This window comes from Cnephaeus nilssonii, assembly GCF_951640355.1.
Source record: "Cnephaeus nilssonii genome assembly, chromosome: 10".
Taxonomy (NCBI): Eukaryota; Metazoa; Chordata; class Mammalia; order Chiroptera; family Vespertilionidae; genus Cnephaeus; species Cnephaeus nilssonii.
This window is the reverse complement of record NC_137081.1, coordinates 28,267,574-28,294,469: the sequence shown is the minus strand read 5'-3', so window position 1 is coordinate 28,294,469 and position 26,896 is coordinate 28,267,574. Positions and strand designations below refer to the sequence as shown.

General features: G+C 41.4%; 1 protein-coding gene across 5 annotated transcripts in view; it reads left to right on the top strand.

Moving 5' to 3' along the window:
• Positions 1–26,012, top strand: part of SPHKAP (SPHK1 interactor, AKAP domain containing) — a 107,340-nt gene extending 81,328 nt beyond the window's left edge. For 2 of the 5 annotated variants that reach the window (XM_079782411.1, XM_079782410.1), the window contains 7 exons: positions 856–1,111; positions 2,426–6,191; positions 12,412–12,597; positions 14,923–15,009; positions 17,115–17,167; positions 17,258–17,442; positions 23,905–26,012. In XM_079782411.1, coding sequence (XP_079638537.1) covers positions 856–1,111; positions 2,426–6,191; positions 12,412–12,597; positions 14,923–15,009; positions 17,115–17,167; positions 17,258–17,442; positions 23,905–24,048 — 4,677 coding nt within the window. In that variant the 3' untranslated portion in view covers positions 24,049–26,012. The remainder of the gene's footprint in view (positions 1–855; positions 1,112–2,425; positions 6,192–12,411; positions 12,598–14,922; positions 15,010–17,114; positions 17,168–17,257; positions 17,443–23,904) is intronic. The other 3 variants (XM_079782413.1, XM_079782412.1, XR_013814093.1) reach the window with 2 other exon arrangements.
• Positions 26,013–26,896: the final 884 nt, after the last annotated feature.

Sequence of the window (26,896 nt, the reverse complement as noted above, 5' to 3'; positions counted from 1 at the left end):
GCTTTCCCTCTGTATACCCCATTATCAGACAAGCTCTTCTCACAAGGAAGCAATATCCTTTGGATTCAAGTTGAGTACGAAAGAGAGAATATCTCTTCCAGGTGGCTCCCAGGAAAAGTCTCATTGTGTCCTATTAGCTGTCATGTGTCATGTGCCCATTTCTCAACTAGTAGGTAAGCAACTTTTAATGGGACAAGGCAGCCAAACTGAGAATATCCCTAAACCAGCAGGTATTGGCAATAGTTGACTAAGATGAGATTTGGCATTGCTGTGCTACCCCAATATAGCTGATCTACTAGTATGAAAACATAGGGTCTGCGGTACCTACAAAATAATTTAGGCCTTTGTGAGAGTTGCTTCAATTTGCAAAACTGTCTCCTATCATGAAGATACAAAAAAAGTTTAGTTTTCCTTTGGGCAAAGCCAATTATCAAGCACAGATAGACTATAATTGTACACCAGCTCTTAAAAAACCCAATCACCTTTTGTTTCAGTGGAGTTGTGGTCTGACTCAGTTCTGGCCTCTCTCCCTTATTTTAATAGCTTTGAAGAAAGTCTTCCTTACCTGATTAACTTTGCCCAGGGCAATTTTTGCTTTGATAGAAGAGAACAAAAATATGTGATACAACTCATCTATTTTCCCCTATGTCAAATTTTCTCCTAGGTACTCTGTGTTCCCAAATAGCACTTGAATTTTTTTCAAGCAGTTTATCAGAATAAGCCTAGAAGATGTTCCAAATATTTTGAAGGTCCCCACTCCTAGCAGGAGAGATTGAGGGAAGAAGAAAGGTCAGAGTCCATGATTTTTCTAATTTCTTTTTCTAATAAAGGCCTTTTTTTTCTATCCACTTTTAGTGTCCTTGGCTGCCAGACATCTGCTTGGTCCAGTGTGCAAGGGGGAACAGACCAAACAGTACCAACTGCATCATCTTTGAAATCAACAAATTTTTGATTGGCCTGGAATTGGTTCAGGAGCGGCAGCTCCACCTGGAAACAAACATCTTGAAGGTGGAGGATGACACAAACTGTTCCCTGTCTTCAATCGAGGAAGACTTTCTCACCGCATCTGAGCACTTGGAGGAGGAGAGTGAGGTGGAAGAATACAGGAACGGTGAGAACTCTCCAATAAAACAAATGTGCATTCTGAAATTAGTCACCCTATCAAAATGTCTACATGCAATTTTAGAAAAGTCTCAGGTCCTATCAGTTTGGATGACACATCACAATCTTCACTAACTAAGTTTGGGAGGAAAAGAGGATAAGAAAACTGGTGAAGATGCTGACTGAGGCACTTAGATTTAATGGCTAGATGGCTCCATTCTCTCTAAAGATGCCTTAGGGTTCTGATGAAAATGTGTGTGTTTTAAAGGGAAATCCTCCTGACTGCCAAGAGATGGAGACTATCACTGGGAGGAAAGTTAACCTCCCTAAGTCTTCCATCAAAGCCACTTACTTGTTGAAGCTGAGTTGGACTGGCCTGAATCCTAACAGTCTCTTTGAAGCTGTGAAACCTGGGGCCAGCTATCTAGTCTTTGTTTAGTCTTCTGAGCCCTTATCTAGACCTTGGGAGTATAGTAGTTCCTGTAGCACTAATATATTTAAAAGTATGATATGAGATTGTCCTGTGCTGTTTAACGAGGGGGGTGCATTCTGGGAAATGCATTGTCAGTCAAGTTCATTGTTGTGCTAACATCAGAGTGCACTTATACAAACTTAGATGTTATAGCCAACTACACACCTACACTGTACCTTATAGTCTATTGTTCCTAGGCTACAAGCCTGTACAGCATGTTACTGTACAAAACAACACAAGATTAAATCAAGAACTAAAGAGAGCAAATGGTGAAGACAGAAGTAAATAACCCAAGGAAGTGCTTAGTACTCATTTACTCACTCTTTCTATTGACTCATTAGTGGAGGTCAGTGAACAAGGGACTCCCTCCCTGACTCTTAGCCTTAGGAAGGGATACCCCAGATATTGTTGCTACTAACCCTGGGGCAAATCCTATGCAAACTTCAGAGCACATTTTTGTAACAAGACTCACTATTGCGGTTGCTGTAAACATCCTCTCTCTTCCCTCTTTACTCACTTGGAAGTTATAAATGCAGTTTGGGGCTTACTTTGCCCCTGAAGGATGGTGACTAGTTGTCAGCTCCCAAAAGCCTTCTTCTTCTGCTGTAATGCTTGCACTTCTTTTCTGCACTGACACCCATTTTGTTGGGCAGCATTCCATAAGGAAGCACAGAAGCCTTTTCAGATTCATTTTTCTTGAAGAAACTTTTTTTTGAAGAAACATTCAAATGCTATTTGGGGATGTGGGGAGGATATGTGATGCTTTAAAGCATTTTTAGAAAATAATTATTTTGGGCTCACGAGAACCTGCTATTCAAAAAGTAATCGTGCTCTTCATTTTCTCTTCACTAGGTTATGAGAATATAAATGTCTCAGCCAATGTTATGGAAAGTAAAAAGTCTAAGGAAATCACTCAGGAGAAATGGGATTACAATAAAGAAAAGTCACTTTGTACTTTGGAAGACAAATGCATTAGCAAATATCACACGTCATTGATTAACACCGAAACATCTCTGGGAAAAGAAGCAGAAGACACAACTTTGCAGAGTCTAGATCCATCAGCTAAGCTATCAGAGTGGAAAGGTGAAACTGTGGGGAATGAGACAACAGCCACAAATTACTATTATTCAGAAAACTTTAAAGATCAAGTGGAAAAATTGCAGGCACTCTGTATTCCAGGCAATGCTTATTTCTCCAAGGTGGTTAAGAAAGATGGACCTTCTGCCCGTGGCACTGTCATGGAGCATGACCACAAGTTAGACCCAGGAGACCATGAAGATGGAACAAATTCTCTTCTTCCCATACAAGATGGAGAAGCCACAACCGGCGAGTATGCTACAAATTTAGCAGAATCTGTGCTGCAAGATGCATTTATTAGATTATCTCAGTCTCAGCCTACACTACCCCAGGAAACTGCAGTCAGTGTCTCTGTAGCAAGTGCTCTGCTCCCTCGTCGCTGTTCCACAAAAGATATCGTGGTCCCTCAGTCATGGAATGAGCTCCCCAAAATCGTCATTGTTCAGAGTCCCGATGGCAATAATGCTGCCCCTGAGCCAGACATCTCTACATGGCCTGAGATGGAAGTCTCTTTTGAAAACTCAGGTGTCCTCTCTGGAGAGAATGCCAGCAGACACCCCCAGAGTGCTCTAGAGGTAGCATTAGCTTGTGCAGCCACCGTGATTGGAACTATTTCCAGTCCACAGGCCACAGAAAGACTAAAAATGGAGCAAGAATCCCTTATTTTCAACCATCCACCAGGTGGCAACGACCTATTGCAGACTCAAGCATCCCAAGTACTCAAGGAACCTTCCATCAGCGAATACTCGTTTCCATCTGCTTTGTGCGGCATGACGCAGGTGGCCAGTGCCGTCGCTGTCTGTGGCCTGGCTGAAACAGGAGAGGTGAAGTGCCCTGAAGCTTCAAGTGGACTCTTGCCTGCAGCTGTGTCCTCTGCAGCAATTCCTCCACTTTTTAATTTAGCAACAGGGAGGGGCAAGGCGCTGGGAAATGAGGCCATTGCAGAGGCATTGTTCAAAGAGGCCGCTCTGGTTTTAATAAGGCCTAATGCCTACAGCAGCATTGGAGACCTCATGGAATCCATGAACAGAAGAATTATGGAAACTGCTTCCAAGCCTCAGAGCTTGTGCTCAGAAAATGCGCTTGGAAATGAACTGGCACAAGCTCTGTCCAATCTGATTCTGAAGCACTGCATTGATGAAATTCACCAGCAAAATAAAAGAATCGACCCCAAAGGCACGCATTCATCTGAAGCTCTGGACATCTTAATGGAAAGTACAAATCAACTGCTCTTCAGTGTGATATGCTTCACACTCAAGAAGATGAGCCATATTGTACAGCATGGTGAATGTCCCACTCTCCTTTCTAAGGAGACCATTGGATGGAGGGAAACAGAGCTAAGCAACCAGCCACCTGATGAGGCTGCTAGTCAAGCGTGGACTAAAGCCACTGAATACTCCAGCAGCCATCCACATATTCCTCCACGTAGCACTAGTCTTGTTATCAATGACCTTGTAAAGGACATGCCTCCAAAGCAAGACAGCAAGGCCTCAGGAAAGCCAGGTCTCTTCCAGAACCCCATGCTGCAATCTGAATGGTCTTGTAGTCCCAGAATGCCTGGCTCTTCAACTGCTAAAATATTCCCCAAGGAAATATATCTGCAAGGAACCATGGGAAAGGATATAATAAACCCTCATCAGACGCTGAGTCACAATGAGAATGAATGCAGAGCCTCTTCAGAGGGAGAAAGGACACCGGCAGCCCCCAAGTGCAGCAGCCGTTCCCAGGATGCCGAGGACAGCTTCAGTCCCAACATCCAAGAGAAGTACAATTGTGCCTCACTTCTAAACAATGAAGTTCAAGTTAATCTGTCTTTGTTAGGGAGTGACTTGCTGCTTCCTGCTCAGTCCATGCTGCAGGCGAAACACACAGACGTATACAGCATTACAGACTTTGCCGAAGAATTAGCAGAGACCATTGTCTCCATGGCAACTGAAATTGCAGCAATTTGCCTTGACAACTCAAAGGGAAAACAACCCTGGTTTTGTGCATGGAAAAGAGGGACCGAGTTTCTGGTTACCCCGAACCTAACCTGCCGAGCTTTGAAGAGGAGGGAGAGTCAGGCCAGTGGGGCCGCTGTGAGGAAACACAAGCCACCACGGCTCAGTGAGATCAAGAGGAAAACAGATGAGCACCCGGAGCTTAAAGAGAAGCTGATGAACAGGGTTGTGGACGAGTCAATGAACCTTGAGGACACCCAAGATTCTGTCAATGTCTTTGCAAACGAAGTAGCAGCCAAGATCATGAACCTGACAGAGTTTTCCATGGTGGACGGCGTCTGGCAAGCCCAGAGCTTTCCCCGGACTCGGTTACAGAGTGGAGACAGGTGGAACCGGCTGAAGGCCTCCAGCTGTGAAAGCATTGCCGAGGAGGACCCTAACGCCAGGGCCTATGTCAACAGCCTGGGTTTAATGAGCACCCTAAGTCAGCCAGTGAGCAGGGCCAGCTCTGTCTCCAAGCAATCGAGCTGTGAGAGCATCACCGATGAGTTTTCCAGGTTCATGGTGAATCAGATGGAGAATGAAGGAAGAGGATTTGAGTTGCTGCTGGATTACTATGCAGGCAAGAATGCCAGCAGCATTGTGAACTCAGCTATGCAGCAGGTGTGCCGGAAAAATGACCACCTCAGTGTGAGGTCAAACTGTCCCTCTAAGCAGTCCAGCACAGAGAGCATCACCGAGGAGTTCTATAGGTACATGCTGAGGGACATTGAAAGAGAAAGCAAAGATAATGCCTTCTCCAGACGAAGCAGCCAGGATTGGACGGCTGGTTTATTGTCACCTTCTCTGCGATCCCCATTGTATTACAGACAGTCGTCTATGCCAGATGGCAGATCCATGGGTGCCAGGCTGACAGTGAATGTGCCATTCAAAGCCAACTCCTTAGATGGCTTTGCTCAAAACAACCAGCGAGATTTCCTGAGCGTGCAGCCAGTCAGCAGTGCTTCCTCAACGGGGCTCTGCAAATCTGATTCTTGCTTGTATCGCAGAGGTGGAACTGACCAGATCACAGCCATGTTAATTCATGAGACATGGGCAAACTCAATTGAGGCCCTCATGCGGAAGAATAAAATTATAGTGGATGATGCCCAGGCTGATGCTGAGCCTGTTTCTGGTGGCCCTCCCTTGCAAGTGGACAAGTGTGCAAACAGGTTAGCTTCTAGCCGAGTGCAAAGTGGACCAATTCTTCTTGTCCAGGAGTCTATTGATTACCAGAGGAAAGACTCTGTTACCGAAAGCCAACATCTCCCAGTGTCCTCTCCAAGCAAAGCTGCTCCTCTTAGTTTCAATTCGAAAAAGGAAACTTCCTTGTGCCATGATGGTGTCTCTATAAACCACACCAGGCAATCACTTTGTTCAAGGGAAGTGCCTTTAATTCAGATTGAAACAGATCAGAGAGAAGAGTGTGTTGGTGAACCTGAACACACCCTTTCCAAGTGTGGCCCCCTGGAAGAAGCAGAGGAGCATTTGAAAGACAACGAAAAAGTCCCAGATGTGGTGAGGGGTAGAGACACTGAGAAGAAAGACTGCCAAAACCACGGGTGAGTGAATGATCTGTGTGACTCCATAAGAGTGCATGGGACTGGAGTTTGCATCTTAATTCATATTTATTCTAAATCTTAGGGATTTTATTGATGCAAGAACTGAATGTCTGAGGCAATAAATGGCTTTCTTGGGTTAAGAAGAACTTATAATAATGGAAAGATGGAAGTAATTTTTTTTAAATTTTTGAAACAAATGGGATTCATTTACATAATAGAGGAGCTAGGGTATTGTTCTCCCCATTAAAATTAATTGCCCATGGTATGCTACTTTAAAAAATTCATGCATGGCAATTTTCAAGCAAAAGAAAAAATATTCCAATTAATCTACTTGAAAATGTTAAATTTAAATAAACTTTACTATTGTAAAATGACATCAAATATTTTGATATCAATTTTTTCTAAGGCCTCTCCTTTCAAGTTTTCCTTTCTTGCCTTGTTCTAAAAATCTCTGCAAGAACACTGTGTCCTGCAAGCGTTGGCCCTTTAGATGCATGGTATAATTATGGCAGCATTAGAGGCAAAACAACTCTAGAGTATTGTTATTTCAATTTCTCTTTCAGAAAATTGTAATGTAGGTGATAATACCTTTTGAATTTGAGGCAAAGTAATTATTTCTCTCAGGCTGCTTAACAAACTGTCAGTTATTTTTACAACTCCCATTTTTCGTAGAAAATTCAGAGGATTCTTAAATATGAGACCATTGTATCATTTATAATTTTTGAGCTATAGTTAAAGTTAAACAAAACAGAAGAAAACAAAAACAAAAATTAAGTTCTGTCTTATGGAAAACATAAGATGAGAAGTGGCCTGCATAGCTCTTCAGGGACATGTGCCTATTGCACAAAGAAACTGTAATTTTTAAGTGGTTAGTTACAATAAACAAGTGGAACGCAGCCTTCATCACATTTCACCAGCCCTCAAAGGTCCCCAGTACTGTCCCACCCTCACCAGGGAAGCTAAAGGGCTTCATCTTTAGGTGCTGATGCTCCCCATCATTAGAAGATATCATTACAAGGTGTGGGTGGTGTGTGGTTCAGATGCATGTAAATATTTCATTCTCAAAAAAAAAAAAAAAATTCATTCTCAATCCCTCAGTGCTAAGAACTTAACTTTCCAATTGGATTAAATCCTGAAAGAAATTGAAGGAAAGAGAGCATGAAAATATACAAGCAAAAGAACACAAATATAAACCAAATGAAGAATAGGCTAAGATGACCAAGAAGACAAGTTCTTAGATATCAGTAATTCTCCAGCTATAGAAAATATTCATCAAAGTTTTATAGGAGCACCATACTTCACCATAGTATTCACCTTCAGGAAGTATGGTGAATTACAAATTTTAAAAGTAATCAAAGAGTTAAAGATATGCAAGAGCCAATATGTAATTCTTTAGAATTACTTTAACTTGAGATAGCAGGAAATGGAGAACGCTTGATTTAAAGTCTCCTAAACACAGCGATCATAAACCAGCTAAGATTTTTAGTCAAAGAAGGTGACCTAGTTAAGGAACATTCATGAACTAGTTAACAAGATTTATGGTTTTAGGTTCAAATCAAATAGTGATTGTCACTACAGTGAAATAAAATTCATTATACAATTTTTACTTGCATGTCACTAATATTGTGCTTAAAACAGCTACAACCTTGAGGCTTTCAGAAATTTTGGAAAAGCATATGATTAAAGCCTCCAACTGATTTAGCTTTGTGTTCCATATAATGACTCACACACATGACCCAAGCACAAATCCTCTTGGCTCATGATGTAGATTTCTGATTTTGTTTTCCAATAATGAAAGGGGAAAAAATGTGGAATCATCAGCCTTAGAAATTCAAGAGATGGGTCTGCTCCCAAAATGTAAGGCCTACTAAATGTTAAATATACACTGAGTTGCCAGATTATTATGATCTCTAAATGCATAATAATCTGGCCACTCGGTATATGTATGTATGTGTGTGTGTGTATGTATGTGTGTATATATATATATATATATATATATATATATATATATATATATATATATATATTAGAGGCCTGGTGCATGAATTAGTGCATGGGTGGGGTCCAGCCAGCCTGGCTAGGGTGAGGGGACATGGGCGGTTGGCCGACCTGCCTGCTGGTCGAATCCTGGTCAAGGGGACAATTTGCATATTAGCCTTTCATTATATAGGCTATGCACTGAGTGGCCAGATCATAATAATCTGGCCACTCAGTGTATTTTTTGTTTGAGGAGCAATATAATAATAGAACATGAACTCCACTAACTAACCTTTAACCATGTCACTTGGGCAAGTGCCTTCATCTCTCTACTTCAGTTTACTTGCCTATAAATGGGAATATAATAATGTCATAAGAGGATTCTTAAGTGCCCACAACTCAATAAATGTTTGCTTTATTGTTGTTATTGTTGTTTGAATTGGGTATAGGGTTGCCTTAATTCCAGGAGATTATTTTCCCAAATGAATAGTATGAGAATTTTATTAAAAAGGAACTTCCTAGGATTTGAAAGAAAAGAAATTAGTCATATTTAGATCACATTTTCTAATCTAGAATTTGTTGTCATGAAATGTGATGTGTCAAAATAGCTAAATACAGAACTCAATTCCCTCTGAATTCTGTTTGGACGTGGGGAGGTGCCATGTCCTGAAGATATTTTTAGGCTACTCTCTAGGGGACATTTTCATAATTCTTCATAAAATCTCAACATACTGAAATAAAAATCACTTCCATTTTTATTTTATAAAAGAGTAACTAACCACTTCAGAATATATTATGGTAGTCATGTCCAAATAGAAATACTTACATTTTAGGCCACCACATCTGTCCAAATACCTGAATTATCCCTCGATTATAAAGAGTTTAAATAATGTGATGTATCCCAGTTCTTGATTTCTGGAAAAAATATTATTCTATTGTTGGGCAGCAATGAGTGCTTAACTCAGCCACCCTATCTGAGATCTTTAAAGAATAAGTATCTAACGTTTGGATAGTTTGAGACCAAAAGTATAAACACCAAACTAAGATTCTGAACATCACATGTTGCACTCACTGATATCATCTGACTTTTTTAAAAACATATTTTATGTTGTGCATTCATTTATATTAGTTTCAAGAAAAATAGTATTCATCCAACAAATACTTGATACCCATTAATATGCACTATCCTTGGAGCTTCAAATTCAGGAGAATATAGAGATTTGGTGCCTGTGCCCATTGCTCTTACACAGCAGTGGGAGAGACAAACAACATACATGAAAAATTTCTTTATAAAGTAAACTAGAGGCCCAATGCACGAGATTCGTGCACGGGTGGGGGGCGGGGGGTGTTGGGGTGTCTCTCAGCCCAGCCTGCACCCTCTCCAATCTGAGATCTCTCTCAAAATCCAGGACTGCTGGCTCCCAACTGCTTGCCTGCCTGCCTTCCTGATTGCCCCTAACTGCTTCTGCCTGCCAGCCTGATCACCCCCTAACCACTCCCCTGCCAGCCCAATTGATGCCTAACTGCTTCCCTGCCAGCCTGATTGCCCCTAACTGCCCTCCCCTGCAGGCCTGGGTCCCCCCAACTGCCCTTCTCTGCAGGCTCGGTCGCCCCCAACTTCCCTCCTGTGCCAGCCTGGTCACCCCTAACTTCCCTCCCCTGAAGGCTTGATCATCCCCAACTGCCCTCCCCTGCTGGCCATCTTGTGGTGACCATCTTGTGTCCACTTGGGGGCAGCCATCTTTGACCATATGTGGGCAGCCATCTTGTGTGTTGGAGTGACAGTCAATTTGCATATTACTCTTTTATTAGATAGGATAGAGGCCAGGTGCACAGGTGGGGGCTGGTTGGTTTGCCCTGAAGGGTGTCTCGGATCAGGGTGGGGGTTCTCTTGGGGTGTGGAGCAGCCTGGGCGAGGGGCCTGTGGTGGTTTGCAGGCTGGCCACTCCCCCTGGTGACCCAAATGGAGGCCCTGGTATCTGGGATTTATTTATCTTCTATAGTTGAAACTTTGTAGCCTTGAACGGAGGCCAGGACCAGCCAGAGCAGGCAGGAAGCTTGGCTTCCTCCATTGCTGGGGAAACCCAAGCCTCCTGCTCGCTCAGTGGCTGCAGCCATCTTGGTTGGGTTAATTTGCACACTCGCTCCTGATTAGCTGGTAGGCGTCGCTTGTAGGCATAGCAGAGGTACGGTCAATTTGCATGATTCTCTTTTATTAGTGTAGATTATTGTAGAGTGTGACAAGACAAAAATAAAGAGTAGTGTGATAGAGAATAACTAATTGTCAAAATGGCTGCTGGCATTTGAGATGAGACCTAAAAGGTAGATAAGGGCAAGCCATATAAAGTCACACTTGAATTTCAAGCTAGCTTGAAAACTTCTCCCACTATGAATCAATTATAAATTCTGGATTAATATAATAAACCTCCTTTTAAATACAAGACTGAACTTAACATTATTGTTAATAACTAGTGGCCCACTGCATGAAATTTGTGCATGGGGGGGGGGGGTTCCTCAGCCTAGCCTGCACCCTCTCTAATCCGGGTCCCCTTGGAGGATGTCTGACTGCCGGTTTAGGCCCGATCCCACATCGGGCCTAAACCGGCAGTTGGACATCCCTCTCACAATCTGGGACCGCTGGCTCCTAACCGCTCACCTTCCTTCCTGCCTGCCTGATCATCCCTGCCTCTGCCTGCCTGCCTGATTGCCCCTAACCCCTCTGCCTGCCTTCCTGATCTCCTCTAACCTCTCTGCCTGCCTGATCGCCCCTAACTGCCCTCCCCTGCCAGCCTGATCTCGCCCAATTTCTGTCTCTCTTTGTTCTTCTCAGCAGTCCTCCAGGCCTCCCTGACTCCTTGTCTCCCTCTTCCTCTTTGCCGGCTGGGAGGGGGCAGGGCCAGTGGAGGCTGCTCCACCCTCTGCCTGCCCTCCCTTCCATCCAGGCCTCTTCAGGCCCTGTCTGTTTTGTTTCCTCATTCTAAGAGAGCCTCCGAGAGCAAGCTGGGAGGGAGGGAAAGAAAGGGAGAAAAGGCTGTGAGCTGGTGGGCGCTGTGTGTGTCTGTGCGTGTGTGCGGTTAGTGTGAGTGCCGGCCCTGCCTCCCTCATCCCCGTCTCCACTGCCACAAGTCTCCACCCACCAGAGCCTGCTGCATGCGCAGCCTGTGCGTTAGGTCGAGCCTCTGGTCGTTGTGGATGAGATGGACCCAGAATTTTTATATATTAGGAAGATCATCATCACCATCATCTCAGGGGCAGAAAATGAAAGGATCTGGAAACAAAAATGGCGAGTTGAAGCTGATTCTGCACCTGCTCCTGAAGCATTTATCAGTTTCAGTAATATACGAGTTTATATTCTAAAGGCTAAAAGAAAGTGGGAAATTATACTGTGGTTCCAGCAAATGGTGAATGGTTAAGACTTAGAACTGACACCAACCTTCATATTTTGAAATTATCTCCAATAAAAATTTAGGAAGAAGAATCATCCACATGCAAAGGGAGCTGATTTAAAAAAAAAAAATCTGTATTTCAGGGTTAAGGCTCTGGTTAGAGGGGGAAAAGATCCCCTAAGAATTTATAACCACAGCTTGTCCTAAGGCATGTTTAGAGGTCTAATTTGTACCATGTAGGCAGTCCAGGGATCCCCCAAGCTGGTAACTTACCTTAAAGCAATCTCAGGTTAATAGTGCTACATATAAAGCCTTATCAAAGGCAAAAATAAATCTCTGGAGATTGAAGCCCAAGTTTCAAAGGATTCCAGCAGAGAAAGCCCCATCAAATATTGGGGTGGGTAATTTTCCCAGCATGGTCCACCTGCCACTTGCATTAGAATCACCAGGGGTGGTTGTTTATAATACAGCTTTCCAGGTGTCTCTGCAGAAACACTGAATCATAACTCTGGGGAGGATGCTCTGGGTATCTCTGTTTCAAATACCACTGCCCCTAAATAATTCTTATATATGCACACCAAGGTGTTTACAGGTGTTTTTGAAATGAATGGAGGGAGTTCAAAGAAAGAGAACAGATTAAGAAATGGGAAAGGCTGATGGGGAGTTATCCTGAAAAGACAAATATGGGACCTAGGGCACCAGCAGAAGTATTGACCTTAAAGAAAGACCACACCTGTGTGCAAGAACGTCCTGCTCAGCATGGCAGAGATTCATGCTCAACAGCAGCCAGCGAAGTCCTGTGAAAAGTTCAGTCTTATGCTCCCACTTGTGGTAATAATATCCCACCATCTATACAGTGACAGCCTTGATGCCAGTGACATACCAGAGGTTGAAGTCCCAACAGAAGGCAGAGCCCTGGATGAGGTTCGCAACCCTCCCATCAGCAGTGGGGAGAGCACAGACAGCTGGTCTCAGCTTGCCAACGAGGAGGACAACCCAGACGACACAAGTAGCTTTCTGCAGTTCAGTGAGCGATCCATGAGGTACCTGCTCTTCACTTGACTTCCCAGGGAAACAGGTCTCACACATATTTCAGAACTGAATTTTAAATGGTTCTCTGCAAAGGGTCCCAATAGAGAGTGCAAAAACAGAAAGTTCCCACTGGGTCCGGTTGCCTGCCTGTCATGATTTGTACTGAGAGTTATCTTAATATGCAATTATGGCTTCAATTACCTTGGCCAAGGTTAAGAATAAGCTGTGTTTCTTTTTCTGCAAGCCCAAGCTAATGTATTCAGTGATGACAACTGTGAATCCTATCTAATAAAGAGGGAATATGCAAATTGACCATCACGCCATCACAATAATGGTGGTGCCCATAGCCACAAGATGGCAATGTCCAGTCCCCTCAGCCCTGCTGGAGTCCCAAAGTTTTTCAGCTCAGCAGGGAGGGCGGGGGAGGGCGGCAGGTGCACGGTGCGGTCGGACCTGCCGTCAACCCCCCAGCTGCTCAGGGCTGGCCTGAGATGCAGGCAAGCCTCAGATGGTGGCTGCCCAGCTGACGCCTGAGGCACAGGCAACCCTCAGATGGCGGCTGCGTAACCGATGCCTGAGGTGCAGGCAAGCCTCAGATGGCTGCTGCCCAGCCGCCCAGGGCCACCCGAGACTCAAGTAACCAGGGACGGCCTAGGCTTGCACTGCCGGCAGTGGCAGCAGCAGAGGTGTGATGGGGGCGTCGCCTTCCCCTGGTTGCCTTCTGCCCCCGAGGGCTCCCGGACTGTGAGAGGGGACAGGCTGGGCTGAGGGACACCCCCTCCAGTGCATGAATTTTCACGTACTGGGCCTCTAGTTTCTTAATAAGAGCTGCTATTACACCTGGTATGTTTGATACTTTCTTTCTGGTTCATTTGTATTTCAGATACAACCCAGGCTGGGTTTACATGAGGCAAGTGTTTCCACACTGTTGTGTTGTTTGCTCCTCCGCTTTCTCTGCCCTGCCCTCTATTGTTTCTCTGGAAAAACTAGAGAGGATCTAATAAGAGGTCAGATCTGATTAGACCCCAGCCAGTTAGCAGATATAAACTAAAAACTATCCCTCTATGAGATAAAAAATGAAAAGAATCTCCATGTTTCAGCCTGAAGTCTTGTTTGATACTGGAGACTGTCCAGAGTCCAGTTGATATGGGGATTCAGATACATCTGGGTGTCTTGATCCTTGAAAGTTTTATTTTTGGTAGTTCAGTCTACCAGACTTAGGAAAATTTCCGGATATTGAGCAACTTGTCCAAAATTCAAAAAACAAAGTAGAGATAAAAAGGAGAGAGAGAGAGAGAGAGAGAGAGAGAGAGAGAGAGAGAGAATTTGATCTTTGGATGTAGCAGATGTTGATAGGGTTAATTACCTTCAGTGCAAGGTCTGAGTCATCAGATTTCAATCAGTGAATATATTCAGTACCCCAGGCAAAACCCAAGATAGGAATTTGAAATGGAGGGAGTCTAGTTGGTTACTCATGGTGCTCCCAGGGAAGTCTGTCCCTTTACAGCATGCCAGCTCTCACCCTTTGGAAACCTTACTTGGAAGAGATGACATTGGAAAATAGAAAAGGTGTGAGGAAACTTAGTGGGTTTGGTGAAATCGGATTCATTCCCCTTTGAAAGTACAGACAGAACCTAAAAATTAGCTCAACTCCATTGTTTCAGTAAATAAGTTTCAGGCTAGTAACTTGACCATATGTTGATTGTGCAACCTATGTCAATGATGCAATACATGGTCCCTCCTCCATGATGCATAAGGTAGCAGATGTTGCTGCTTCTCAAATATTTTAAGATAAAGAATCTATAAAACTTGGCATTCTTCAACTTCGTACGTGTGCATTCTGCAGTTCCCCAAAATAAAATAAAAAATGAGCCAGGTACACATCCTGTGGAATGTCCCTCAGAAAAATCCCCTGAATATGTGCCCACTGTCAAAAGCAGGCAGATCAGCATTCCAGTAACTCCCCCAAACTGCATTCTCGGAAGTATATTAGTTTCTATGGGTCTTTTGCTGATAGATAAACATCTTCACTATAACTAGAATGAGGAAGAAAAAAAGTCATACTGATTGTCACCTACTAAGTATGATCTACCCCATGCAACACCACTGCAGAAATTAGAAAACATCTATGGTGGTTGGCTTGAGCCAAAAATGTCTTTTGTTGTGTGTCCCCTAATTTGGTCAGAAATAAATATAAATTTAGGAGTCCTGGAGACACAAAGCAATATTCTTCTGAACACTAAAGGGAGGACCCGTGAGAACGGTAGATGATCGGTGTCAGAGGTGTGGCCAGGTGGTGGAGACAGGCATTAATATGTAAACTTTTGCTTTGTCAGCAATGGCAACAGTAGTGCCACTAGCAGTCTTGGCATTATGGACCTGGACATTTATCAGGAAAGCATGCCATCTTCTCCCATGATTAAGTAAGTAGCCACGGAGGTGCAATGATGGTGAGACCGCCACTCCAATTCCATCTGGCAATCCATTGTGATCATTCAGATCGTGCCCAACCACCGACTTCATGATGTCTGTACTGCCGTGGTTCCCAGGCATGTGTGGTTCCATGTCACTGGAGCAAGAACTCAAGCCTAGAATAGCCCTAGCCTACCATCACCTCCTTTCTAGATTTCAAAGCTTTCCTCTATGATATAATCATTTCAAATCAAGCTCATCCATTCAATTAGAAGTATATGTCATTTTACCTAACTGGACACCGAGAAGCAAAAATTCCATTTAAGTTGTACCATGCCAACCAACATGTGATGCCAACCAAGTGTGATGGCTTTTCCTTTACTTGTAGACACCTGGGATTGTCAGTACTAAATGTTTTGCCTAACACCAAATGGTGCCATATTGAAGATGTGTCATTCCCACACAGTAACTCTGCCCCCTACACCATAGGACCTTCTAAAACAGCAAGGGGGAAAAGCACTAAGAGAATATAAGGAGAGCAACATGAGATCAGAACTACATCCTGAATTGTGATTCTTCTGGAAAATTAAATGAGTTACAATCTATTTTTTATCATGATGACTTAGCTTGTTATTTGAATATTTCTGAAATTTCCAAAAAATGTAAGTAAAGTATAGGGAAAAAATTGCTCTCTGAGCTATTTTCTCAACTACTCCGTATAGCTAAATCATTTTTGCTTTACTATCTAATCAAGTATCCTGCCTGTGGGAGTACTCCTTAGTGACTGAAAGTGGCAATGCATTCTCTCTTGTTCCCCCAGGCCATGATTCATGAGGAGAGATGAACATCCATATTATCTTGGGTTTGTTTTCTAAAAGGAGAACCAAAAAACAAAACAAATAAAAGTAACTATTTGAGGACAAATTTACTTTCCTCTTTCAGGAAATATTTGTTTAGCTACCTTTCCTATCTTTCTCTGTGGTATGAGCCTACAATCCCACAGACTGTATGAATTCAGGGTAAAACCAATCCTACCACCACCCATAGGAGCATCATTCAGCTCTGTAAGAGCAGAAACTGTACCTACCATCTGTCATTTCACTTAACGTCACTCACATAGAGATCTAACAGAAATCTAGACCCTGAGGAAATTGACCATCCTTCTATGTAATTATTAGGTGTGAATGTAAGAACAACAAAGATCTCTCAACTTTAGGGATAAAATGACATTTGTCAGCCAGATCTTAGCAATAACATAAAATGTAAGAGGGAATCTGCTCTCATAAAAAGAAAACATATTTAAGACAGGAAAAAAATGTAGGACAATCATGGGCTTCCCAAAAATGGTTAATTCCTTTTAACTATTGGGCCATATGTTCTCATTTTGGGAGCATTATATTCAGTGCTTCCTAATAATATAAGTACTCACTATACAAAAACACCTCAAATATTTAATATGTCTGTAATGAAATATTCACTTCAGTCATGAATCTCTAATTCTAAACCACCTCCAGCTTACTACACTCTCCTGATAAAAAGGAAAAGTGTCAACTAATTGAGATATTTTGTACAATTTAAGTCCTACAGTTCATTGATTGTCTTTTTCCTTATTTTGGATTTAAAAACTATAATCATGTAGAAAAAATATTTTCCTAGACTAAAATGCAAATTTATGTTGGTATCATAGTGTAGAAAAAAAAAATAATTGTGTCAAGATAGAGGCATGTGATGCTTTAAATGACAGGTAAAATAAAGAAGACACATAAATCCTCCAATCAGAACTAGTTAATATCATCTCTCCTGGACTGTTTGAGTCTCTGAAGGTTAATGGAGGATGCCTCTCTCAGAGTCTCCCAGACTAATTTTCCCCACCAGAACCATGCAGTTTCTCTGGCCTTTTCATTTTTTTAGGGGCAGGGTATTTACTGAAGACTCAATAGACCTACATAACAGCCACAGTTAGTACTTTTCTAGTATCACTTCAGTCTATGAAAATGATAAACATAGAATAAAACTTCAGAAGCTTTTAGATCAGTAAAACCCATCGCCTCATCTTCCATGCACAGCTTACTCTTCCTAACCATTACCAATCATATACTGTTGTTTTCTCCCAAAGTGAATTAATAGAAGAAAAGGAGATTCTTAAAGGACAGTCAGAAAGCAGAGAGGGTAAGCCATGCTCCCATAATTTTGACACACAATTGGCCCGCGATCTCCCTGTGGAAAATGAAATGAGGCTGTGTGGTTGTCTGTGTTCAGAATGTGCCTCTGGAGCACCTGTGGGAGCTGCCAGCCGCCAGGGGAGCATGCTGGTGATCAACTTCGACCTGGAGCCAGAGTGTCCTGATGCTGAGCTTCGCGCCATTCTGCAGTGGATCGCTGCCTCTGAGCTCGGGATCCCGACCATCTACTTTAAGAAATCTCAGGAAAACAGGATTGAAAAGGTATCGTGTTCTGTGTGTGGATATCAATGAAGCTTAGTCCCTATTTGTGTGAATTTTGACTTGTTTTAGATAAATTAACTTAGCTAACATATCTCCCTTATGGTATTTCCAACTTTATCCTCCTGCCTTGTGAAAATACAGACATAGGCTAAAGGGGCAGAGAAGATCATGATTAAACACTGAAGCAGCTTATGTTTTCCACCATTGACCTTGGAGTTGGGGAGCATTTAAAGCCAGCTTGATGCCGAAACCGGTTTGGCTCAGTGGATAGAGAGTCGGCCTGCGGACTAAAGGGTCCCGGGTTCGATTCCGGTCAAGGGCATGTACCTTGGTTGTGGGCACATCCCCAGTAGGGGTTGTGCAAGATGCAGCTGATCGATGTTTCTCTATCATTGATGTTTCTAGCTCTCTATCCCTCTCTCTTCCTCTTTGTGAAAAATCAATAAAATATATTTAAAAAATAAATAAAAAATAAAGCCAGCTTGAAACTAATTCCAGCCATATTTCAACTCAAAAGCTAAATTCCAAACATTCTGGGTGCCCAGTGTACTGTGACTCCTCTCTGATAAATGATTTATTCATTTTCAAACTTTCATTTTGTTTTGTACATTTATTAAAATGCAAACTCTAACTAAATGTTATACATTCAAACTTGGACTGTGTGGCTAAGTAGTTAGAGCACTAGCCTGTATACCAAATGGTCATGGGTTTAATTCTTTGTCAAGGTCATGTGCCTGGGTTGCAGGTTCGATCCCCTGCCCAGGCACATGGGGGAAGCAATCAGTCAATGTGTCCTCTCACATCAATGTTCCTCTTTCTCACTCTCTTCCTCCTTCCCTTCCATTCTCTCTAAAAAAAAAAAAAAAAAAAAAAAAAAAAAAAAAAAAAAAAAAAAAAAAAAGGAAAAAAATATCCTTGGGTGAGGATTAACAAAAAAACCAACAGTCGTACATTCAAAATATTCATTAAACATGCATTGAGCACTGTTTTAGGTATTAAGGATACAGAAAACAAAGAGACAAAATGTCCTGCCCTCTTGGGGTTTGCATTCTAGTGACAGAAGGACCCAAGGTAGGAAGGACAAGAGAGGCTCAGGTTGTAAAGACCAACCTTGAACTATGAAGGAAAATTATTCCAGACAACGGAGACGAGAAACGCACTGAAATAGTAAATTTTACACCGTGTGTCAAATGTACTGAATCACCTAGAACATTTATTTACAATTCACATTTCTAGGCTCCTTCTAAGAGAGGGGCCCAAAAATATGCATTTTTAACGACTTCCCGCAGTGATTCCCATGACCACTAGAGTTTGAGACCATCTTTCATAGGAAATACCCTGAAGGAGAGGCTGAATTTGAGGTGGTTTTTAAGTATGCTAACTTCCAAGGCAAAGATTGCTGAGAACCTTGACACCTGATGATCTAAAACAGTTTGTAAATGTAATTCACAATGACTTTGACATCAGTTCAACTGAATCCACTTTATTTAAGACAGAAAAAAGAATCACGAAAACAAGTGGTTAAAAAAAAATAACATCAACGGACTGATTGTTTTGCTTTTGGGATCCAAAGCATCATTGATCGCTTGTTCTTTTTCTTCTGTTTAAAGGCAATGAGGCCCTGTGAGCTGGAGTGAGTTAATGACCAGCCTCACAGTAAACCAAGTGCCTTTCTCATTATTAAGCCTACTTTGAGATTATTTTCTTTTCTTGGAAGCAGTGCATAGAACAGAAGAAAGGGAGGAAACAGATGTATGCTTACCTTCCTAGGAAAGTAGGGGTCAGAAAAGGAGGAGCCTCAACTCTAATTGCTTATTTCATTTTACATACAAAGTGGGGGAAGGAGAATAACAGAGAAAAATGTTGATGATACTGACTGACTTCTCAAAAACACTACCCTTAAAGTCTCAGTTTTGAAGAAGTACATAGCAAAGGAAGGGAAACCAAGGAAGAATTAGATACAGCCTTAGTCAGCTTGGGCTGCTTTAAAATACCATAGACTGAGTGGCTTAGACAACAGACTTTATTTCTCACAGTTTGGAGGCTGGGAAGTCCAAGTTCAAGATACAGCAGATTCAGTTGCTGGGAAGGACCCTCTTCCTAGCTATGTCCTCACACAGCAGAGAGAGAAGGCTCTGGTGTTTCTTCCTCATCTTATAAGGGCATGAATCCTACCAGGGGAGTCCCATCCTCCTAAGACCTTATCTAAACCTATTTATGTCCCTGAGGCTCCACCTCCCAATACTATCACACTGGGGGGTTAGGGTTTCAACACATGGATACATTCAGTCCATAATAGATAATGTCTCTTGGCTTATAAATGTAAAAAATGTTCTTGAACTGAATCCTTTAGTCATGGTTCTCAAACTCAATGTGTGATAGAATCACCTGGGGAGCTTGTAGAGGCATTGGGGTTTTCCAAAAGGTCCCAGATGGTCCCTGAGTGTGCAGTCAAGGCTGAGAACCACGGCTATACAGGCCATAATTGCAGGAGCAAGGTGAAGACCAGCTCACTTGTGCTTAATGAAATGGAATTCTGAATTAGAGCCAAAGAAGGTAGCTGCTTTCAGAAGTCTATGTTGAATGTTTCCAAAGAAGCAACCTGACACCGTTTGCAACAGCTCCCATAGATTCCACCATGTGATTTGGTAAACATTCTAATTTAGTAAAGCACCGGTGAATATAATAACCACCTGCCATGTGATACTTTTCTTCAAATGCCTCTACCAATGATATACCATCACAGGATGTAAATTCTTCTAGTTTCCTAAGACAACACATTTGCTTAAGAAATGCCAGGTATGACATAAATGAAGGGAATCTAATTATTAATGATTCTGAAATGGCAGGAAAAGAACAATTTTGACTTTTATTTTTTCAATTAATTGGAAAGAAAAGCCCAGATCCTTGACCTATGAAAACTGATTATGAAGTTACCAAGGCAATAACATTGACAGGCACAATAAAATATCTAGGACCAGCTGGTACTTTTAAAAGGCTATAGTAATGAGCTGGAAATGCTTCTTCACCAAAACAGCTTCATTTTTAGCTAGAAGTTTTGTAAGTGAAGGAAGAAAAGAAAGTGTAAGACCTTCCTGCTCATCAACCCTGCAGATGTTTCAAGGTCTTGATGTCTGGAATTAAGTCATCACTGCCTCCCAGCAGGATATATTTAGTGGGACCAGATCCTTTTTAAAAGCTGTATTATTGGAATATTGGCCTAGATTTAGAAATCATGAGACAGATTCTAGCCTGTGACTATTCTACAGATTACTGGCACAGTGGCCTTGCTGGTGGAGCATTTTGACAACTTTGGGTCAGTCAGCATCATCCTGTGGTCATCACCACATGGAGAGACCCTCCTTTAGCAGGTCCCAAATAGGTGGCAAGAAGCTGACATTTGGCTTCTAGAAAGGTCTGTGGCAGAGAGCCTTCTAGGAAAGGTTTAACAGTGAAGAAAGGTCCTGGGTATTCACCCCACAATGCTAGCTCTCAGTCGCTGAATGATAGGAGGCATGCATCATGACCAGCTTTTATTTTGCTCCTTGCGCACTACTTTTGCCTCAATCTAGGCTCTGTTCAGCCTTTGCCTATAGATCCATGGCCTCCAATCGTTTTCTATACGTATCCAATCAATATTAAACTATTGAGTAAGCAGCCCCAAGATATGCATGTTTCTTTTTAATTATATCTCACAAAGAGAGCAGAGCAAAAAATCCTAGAAGGAAATGTTGAAGAAATAGTAACTAAACTACAATCCTCATCTTCTTTTTTATTTTTATTGAATTGATTGGGGTAACTGGTTAATAATATCATATAGATTTCAGGTGTACAATTCTATTATACATTACATAAAATTCAAGAATAAATACTTAGACAAGGTTCACCTGTAATGATTCTGAATGTCATTCCATATTCCAAATAGTCTTCTTGATTATTTTGAAAGTGTTTTACTTCATTTGAACACTCATACTTCCTGTCAATCAGCGAATATTTACTGAACACCTATTAAGTACAGACACAAGATATCAAAAGATGGCTAAGATGCTATTCTTCTCTGAGGGATTACTATCTATAACATAGTTGCCATTGGCCTCCCATCAGTCTCCCTTTTTATGTTATCCTGAAACTCTTTGAGATAATGTTTATGTTTCCATGCATTGAAAGTTAAGTATTTCATTTTCCAGCCTAGAAAATTGCTTTATTCTGATTAAGCCAACACAAGGCAAGTGAGTACAATAAAGCACTGATTTCTATAACTGTGAAAATAGTTGGTGCCATCACAGCTGCGAGAAGAAACATAATTTAATAGGAACTCTTTAGAAGATGACTGCTCAGTAATTGAAATGAATTAACAAATTCAAGCTGGAAAGAAGGAAAAAGACAGATAGAAATTAGCATTTCATTTTCTGGTTGGTCTTAAAAATCTGAGCAAACACAAAGAGAGCAGAGCAAAAAATCCTAGAAGGAAATGTTGAAGAAATAGTAACTAAACTACAATCCTCATCTTCTTTTTTATTTTTATTGAATTGATTGGGGTAACTGGTTAATAATATCATATAGATTTCAGGTGTACAATTCTATTATACATCATTTGTATATTGTATTGTGTGTTTGACACCCAAAGTCAAGTATCTTTCATTCACAATTTATCCCCACCCCTCCTTTCCCTCTTCTACATCCACCCCTTTCCCTCTGGTAATCACCATACTGTTGTCTGTGTCTAGGAGTTTGGTTTTTGTTGTGTTTTTTGTTTGTTTGTTTTTTGCTTAATCCTTCCCCTTTTTCCCCCAGCTCCTCCACCCCTCCCTTCTGACAGCTGTCAATATGTTCTCTGTATCTAGAAGTCTGTTTCTATTTTGTTTGTTAGTAGATTACACATACACTGAGTGGCCAGATTATTATGGTCTCTGAATGCATAATAATCTGGGCACTCAGTATATATATATTAGAAGCCCAGTGCATGAATTTGTGCATGGGTGGGATCCGGCCACCCTGGCCAGGGGGAGGGGACATGGGTGGTTGGCTGGCCTGCCTGCTGGTCAAACTCCTGGTCGAGGGGATAATTTGCATATTAGCCTTTTATTATATAGGATTATTATATAGGATATACACTGAGTGGCCAGATTATTATGCATCAGAGGTCATAATAATCTGGCCATTCAGTGTATAAGTGAAATCATATGGCATTGTCTTCCTCTGACTAGCTTATTTCACTTAGCATAATGCTCTCCAGGTCTATCCATGCTGTTGCAAAGGGTAAGATTTCCTTCTTTTTTTATGACCCAGTAGTATTCGATTGTGAAATGTACCACAGCTTTTTTATCCACTAATCTACTGATGGGCTCTTAGGCTATTTCCAGATCTTAGCTATTATAAATAAAGCTACAATGAGCATAAGGGTGGATATATTCTTTCATCTTCTTAATAGGTCATTTTTCTTCATAAAACCCCAACCAGTTCTTTCTCCCAGTGCTCCAAATAAATATCAAGGCCGTATTCTCCTACCACCAAAATGTAGCCAGGTGCTGGAGTAGAAACTTCACTGGACTGGCATGCTAGAAAACCATGCATTGTACTAACAACTTTTCATCTCTCAGGCCCTCAGTTTTTTCATCTGTCAGTGCCTACTTCATAAGGTTGTTGACAGAATTGAATGCGATTACATACATAAAAGTACTTCCTAGAGGTTTGGGCTTTTAATAATTGTTACTTTTTTAAAAAAAGTATCTTACTAAGGAGTTTGGAAGGTCTTCAGGTTGGGCTCCATCCCAAAGTATCATGAAGGCAATGATCTATAACCATTTCCCCATCTTCCAACGCTTCAGCTCACAATTTATCTGTACTCGAAAGCTTTCTAAATTGTGGTCAATTGAAGCTAGTAGCAATAATAAGGTGATAAATCTAGGATGTTTCCTCAAGTTTTCCTTTTCCTGCTTCAATGAAAAAGCCAGCCTAGCCTCTCTTACTTAGTGTCTGATGATGGCAGAGGTGAATTTCCAAGATGGAATGAAGAACCAGTAGAAGATCCCATGCAAAAGTTTAGCACTTGGTTTACTGGGCCTAAATGTATACATCCAATGAGAGATTATTTGTGACACAAATAGAAAGGATTGGGAACCTTTCTATACAGTCCTGTCAGAGAAAGTCTATTCGAGAGAAAAGCAGACCAGAGGAAATCATTTAAGTGTTTAAAAGACAGACTCTTGAATGATTTCCATCTAGTCTCTCTCAATCAATGAATAGCAACTGCTTCGAGGAAAATTCCAGTTCAGTTGAAAGAACACTCCAATGAACTGAACTGTCTAGAATGACAATAGACTGTTCTGGAAGATAGAATCATGGCACCAGAGATTTTCGAAACCATCCTGCAGAGCTGTTGGCTGTGGAGGAGTGGTTGAATGAGATGGACTTTGAGGATCCGCTGTGCTTTGTGAGTTCTAATTCAGTGCTTTACTCTAGTTTCTAGATGTCGTGCGGCTGGTTCACCAGAAGTCCTGGAAAGTGGGGGACATCTTCCACGCCGTTGTTCAGTACTGCAAAATGCGCGAGGAGCAGAAAGATGGGGCCCCGAGTCTCTTTGACTGGCTGTTGGGACTGGGATAAGGCAGCTAAGCCCTGTACAGTATTCCTTTTCTTTATTCCACTTTAGATTATAGTGACTTGTTCTAAATGCTCTAAACTTTCTCAAACATTGCATCCCATTAGCAGAGCTATAAAAAAATCTGCTGTTCAAGGCTACTGCCCATGGAGTAAATCAGAGGAAAAGCAAAATATAGATCTGTACAAATCAATACAACTCTGGGTGAGTTCAAAAGATTTTGTATGAGAGTGGCTGGAAAACTGAAACTTTACGAGGACTGAAATTAAAAGCTTATAGCCCTAGTCGGTTTGGCTCAGTGGATAGAGCGTGGGCCCTCAGGCTGAAGGGTCCCAGGTTGGATTCCGATTGAGGGCACATACCTGGGTTGCAGGCTCGTTCCCAGTTGGGGAGCATGCAGAAGGCAACCAATCGATGTTACTCTCTTTCTGTCTCACCCCCTCGCATCCAATCTCTAAGAATCAATGGAAAAATATTCTCGGGTGAGGATTAACAACAACAAAAAAAAATTTTAAAAAGCTTATAACTAGCCCCAATCTCTAAGAAAGCTGCTGTTGCATATTTTTATAATGTAAGATAAAATGTGTAATGTTTCCAATTATGTGGATCAACTGAAAACAAAGTCACTGGTCAAAATAATTTTGTAAACTATGCGGTATCCTTTACATTACTTTTTTGAGCAGATTACAGGGGTGTTAGCCCAGGTGAACACAAAATATGAGTGGGAAATTTCCAGAACTTTGATATAAAAAATTTCCATTTTCAGACTAATATCAGTGGATATTAACAGAAATGTAAGAGTATCATTAATGTCTTCTGCTGAGGTGATTTTATTTATTTACTGCAACCCACTGATAACTATTCCGCACCTCCTCAACAATACCTGCATTGTTGCAATTTCTGCAACTAAACAGAAAACTCTTGGTGTTCAGCTAAGATCAAAGATTGTCTTGTTTCCATCTCTATATTAGGTGGTTAACATGGTTACAGAATTCTTACCCTAAGGGCAGCTTTCCCCAAAAAACATAGGAAAGTCTTTTGAGATAAAATCTGCTTGTGTGTTAAATTACATAAAATATAAACTTTCATTTTATTATTGTATTAAATTGTGAAGAGATTATCTTAAATAATATATTGGATTATCTTAGAGAGCCATAAAATCTAAAGAGATTGCTGTCTTAAATCACATATATTGATACCTGAGCTCAGTGGTTTCATTATGAATGTGCTGGTCCCCCTATGGCCTACCTGCTACTCGGATGGCATTCATACTGACAGATGCAGGATTCGACATAACCAGTTAGGACCATACACTCTTCTGGATCCAAAGATATTGTTGTTTAATTTGGGGGAAAGAAAACCTTATTACATTTAAGTATTTTAGTAACAGAGATTTAGTCTTTTGGAAAATGAGAGCAGCTAACTTCTCCCTAATAAAGTCTCCTTTCCTTTCAACTAAATGAGCTACACTGGTTTTTATTTTCTTGATAAAAGAAGGTATTTATTAAAGATTTCCTGAAATACTATGCTTTTACACTATTTTTAGAGATGGTGAAGTAATTTTAAATGAGAACAAGGCCCCACACCAGGAAAGGCCCCAGTAATACTGGCCTGATGTGTCATCCACATCTTGAGATGTCAAGAAAGTTTCACTGTAAGCCACACTTCCCTTCCCACCATCCACCCCACAAATCCATCCCACTACTCATTAGGCATTTATTGTATAAGTAGTCCAAATCTAGGTTATTCATGGAATTTGACACATTAATCACTGTCAAATTTTAAAATTTATTCATCATCTCAAGCTGCAAATTCTTTGTGCTATTAAATGAAAAAGGATCTATTTATTTTTAAACAATCTCAGAATATCGTGTGTACTTTTGTTGTGTTCTAATGAATGTTTACGTATCCTACAAAGCACAAATATTGGATTGTAACCATGTGATGAAGTTATATGTGTTGTACTGAATGTTGCAAACAAATCAATAAATTTTTGTTGTCAAATCTTTCATCCTTTTTTCTCCAAGACCTCAAAGGAAAAATAGTCACAGTGTAATTGGAGGAAGATAGAAATATCCCTTAGATAGGTTTTGCTGACCCACTGTCCGGTTTTGAGTAATTACATGGTCTTTGATTAAATTTGTTAGGATCAGTAATGTTCATGTAAATTAACATTTCTCAACCTTGACACTATTGACATTTGGGGCTGGATGACTCTTTGTTGCGGAGCATTGTCCTGCACATTGTGGGACGTTTAGCAGCACCCCTGGCTCCTACCCACTAGATGCCAGTTACCACTTCCCCAGTTATGACAACCAAACATGTCTCCCAGCATTGCCAAAGGTCCCCTGTGGAGCAAATTGCCACTGGTTGAGGACCACTGGTGTAAGTAATGCATTGAATAGGCAGAGCCTGAGACTCTAGGAGGCGTGAGGGTAGAGGAGGAGGAGCCTGTAGCCCCTCATCTGGGGAGTCCAAGCAAGAAACTTAAAACCAGACATTGTCTCCCCCAGCCTCCCAAGGCCCACGGACTGTGACTTTACAATACATCAGAGGGACAGAAGAAAAAGGCATAAGACAAGGAATCTCCAGGCCTGGGGATAAACCCACCTAGACTCAAGTAAACTAAAGGTAAACTAGAGGTCTTACAGGTAAATGGATCAATGCTTTGAATTCAGGAAGTAAATGATTAGAATTTATGCCTAATAAGTCATTGAGGCTCCTGAGCACTTTATTCAATACTCAGAAGGTATGAATATGCTTACGTAAAGACAAATTCTCATCAGTCAATCATGTCAAATAAAAACAAACTCTGGACAGTGGCAAGGAGACTTTATTTTAAAAGATTATTAC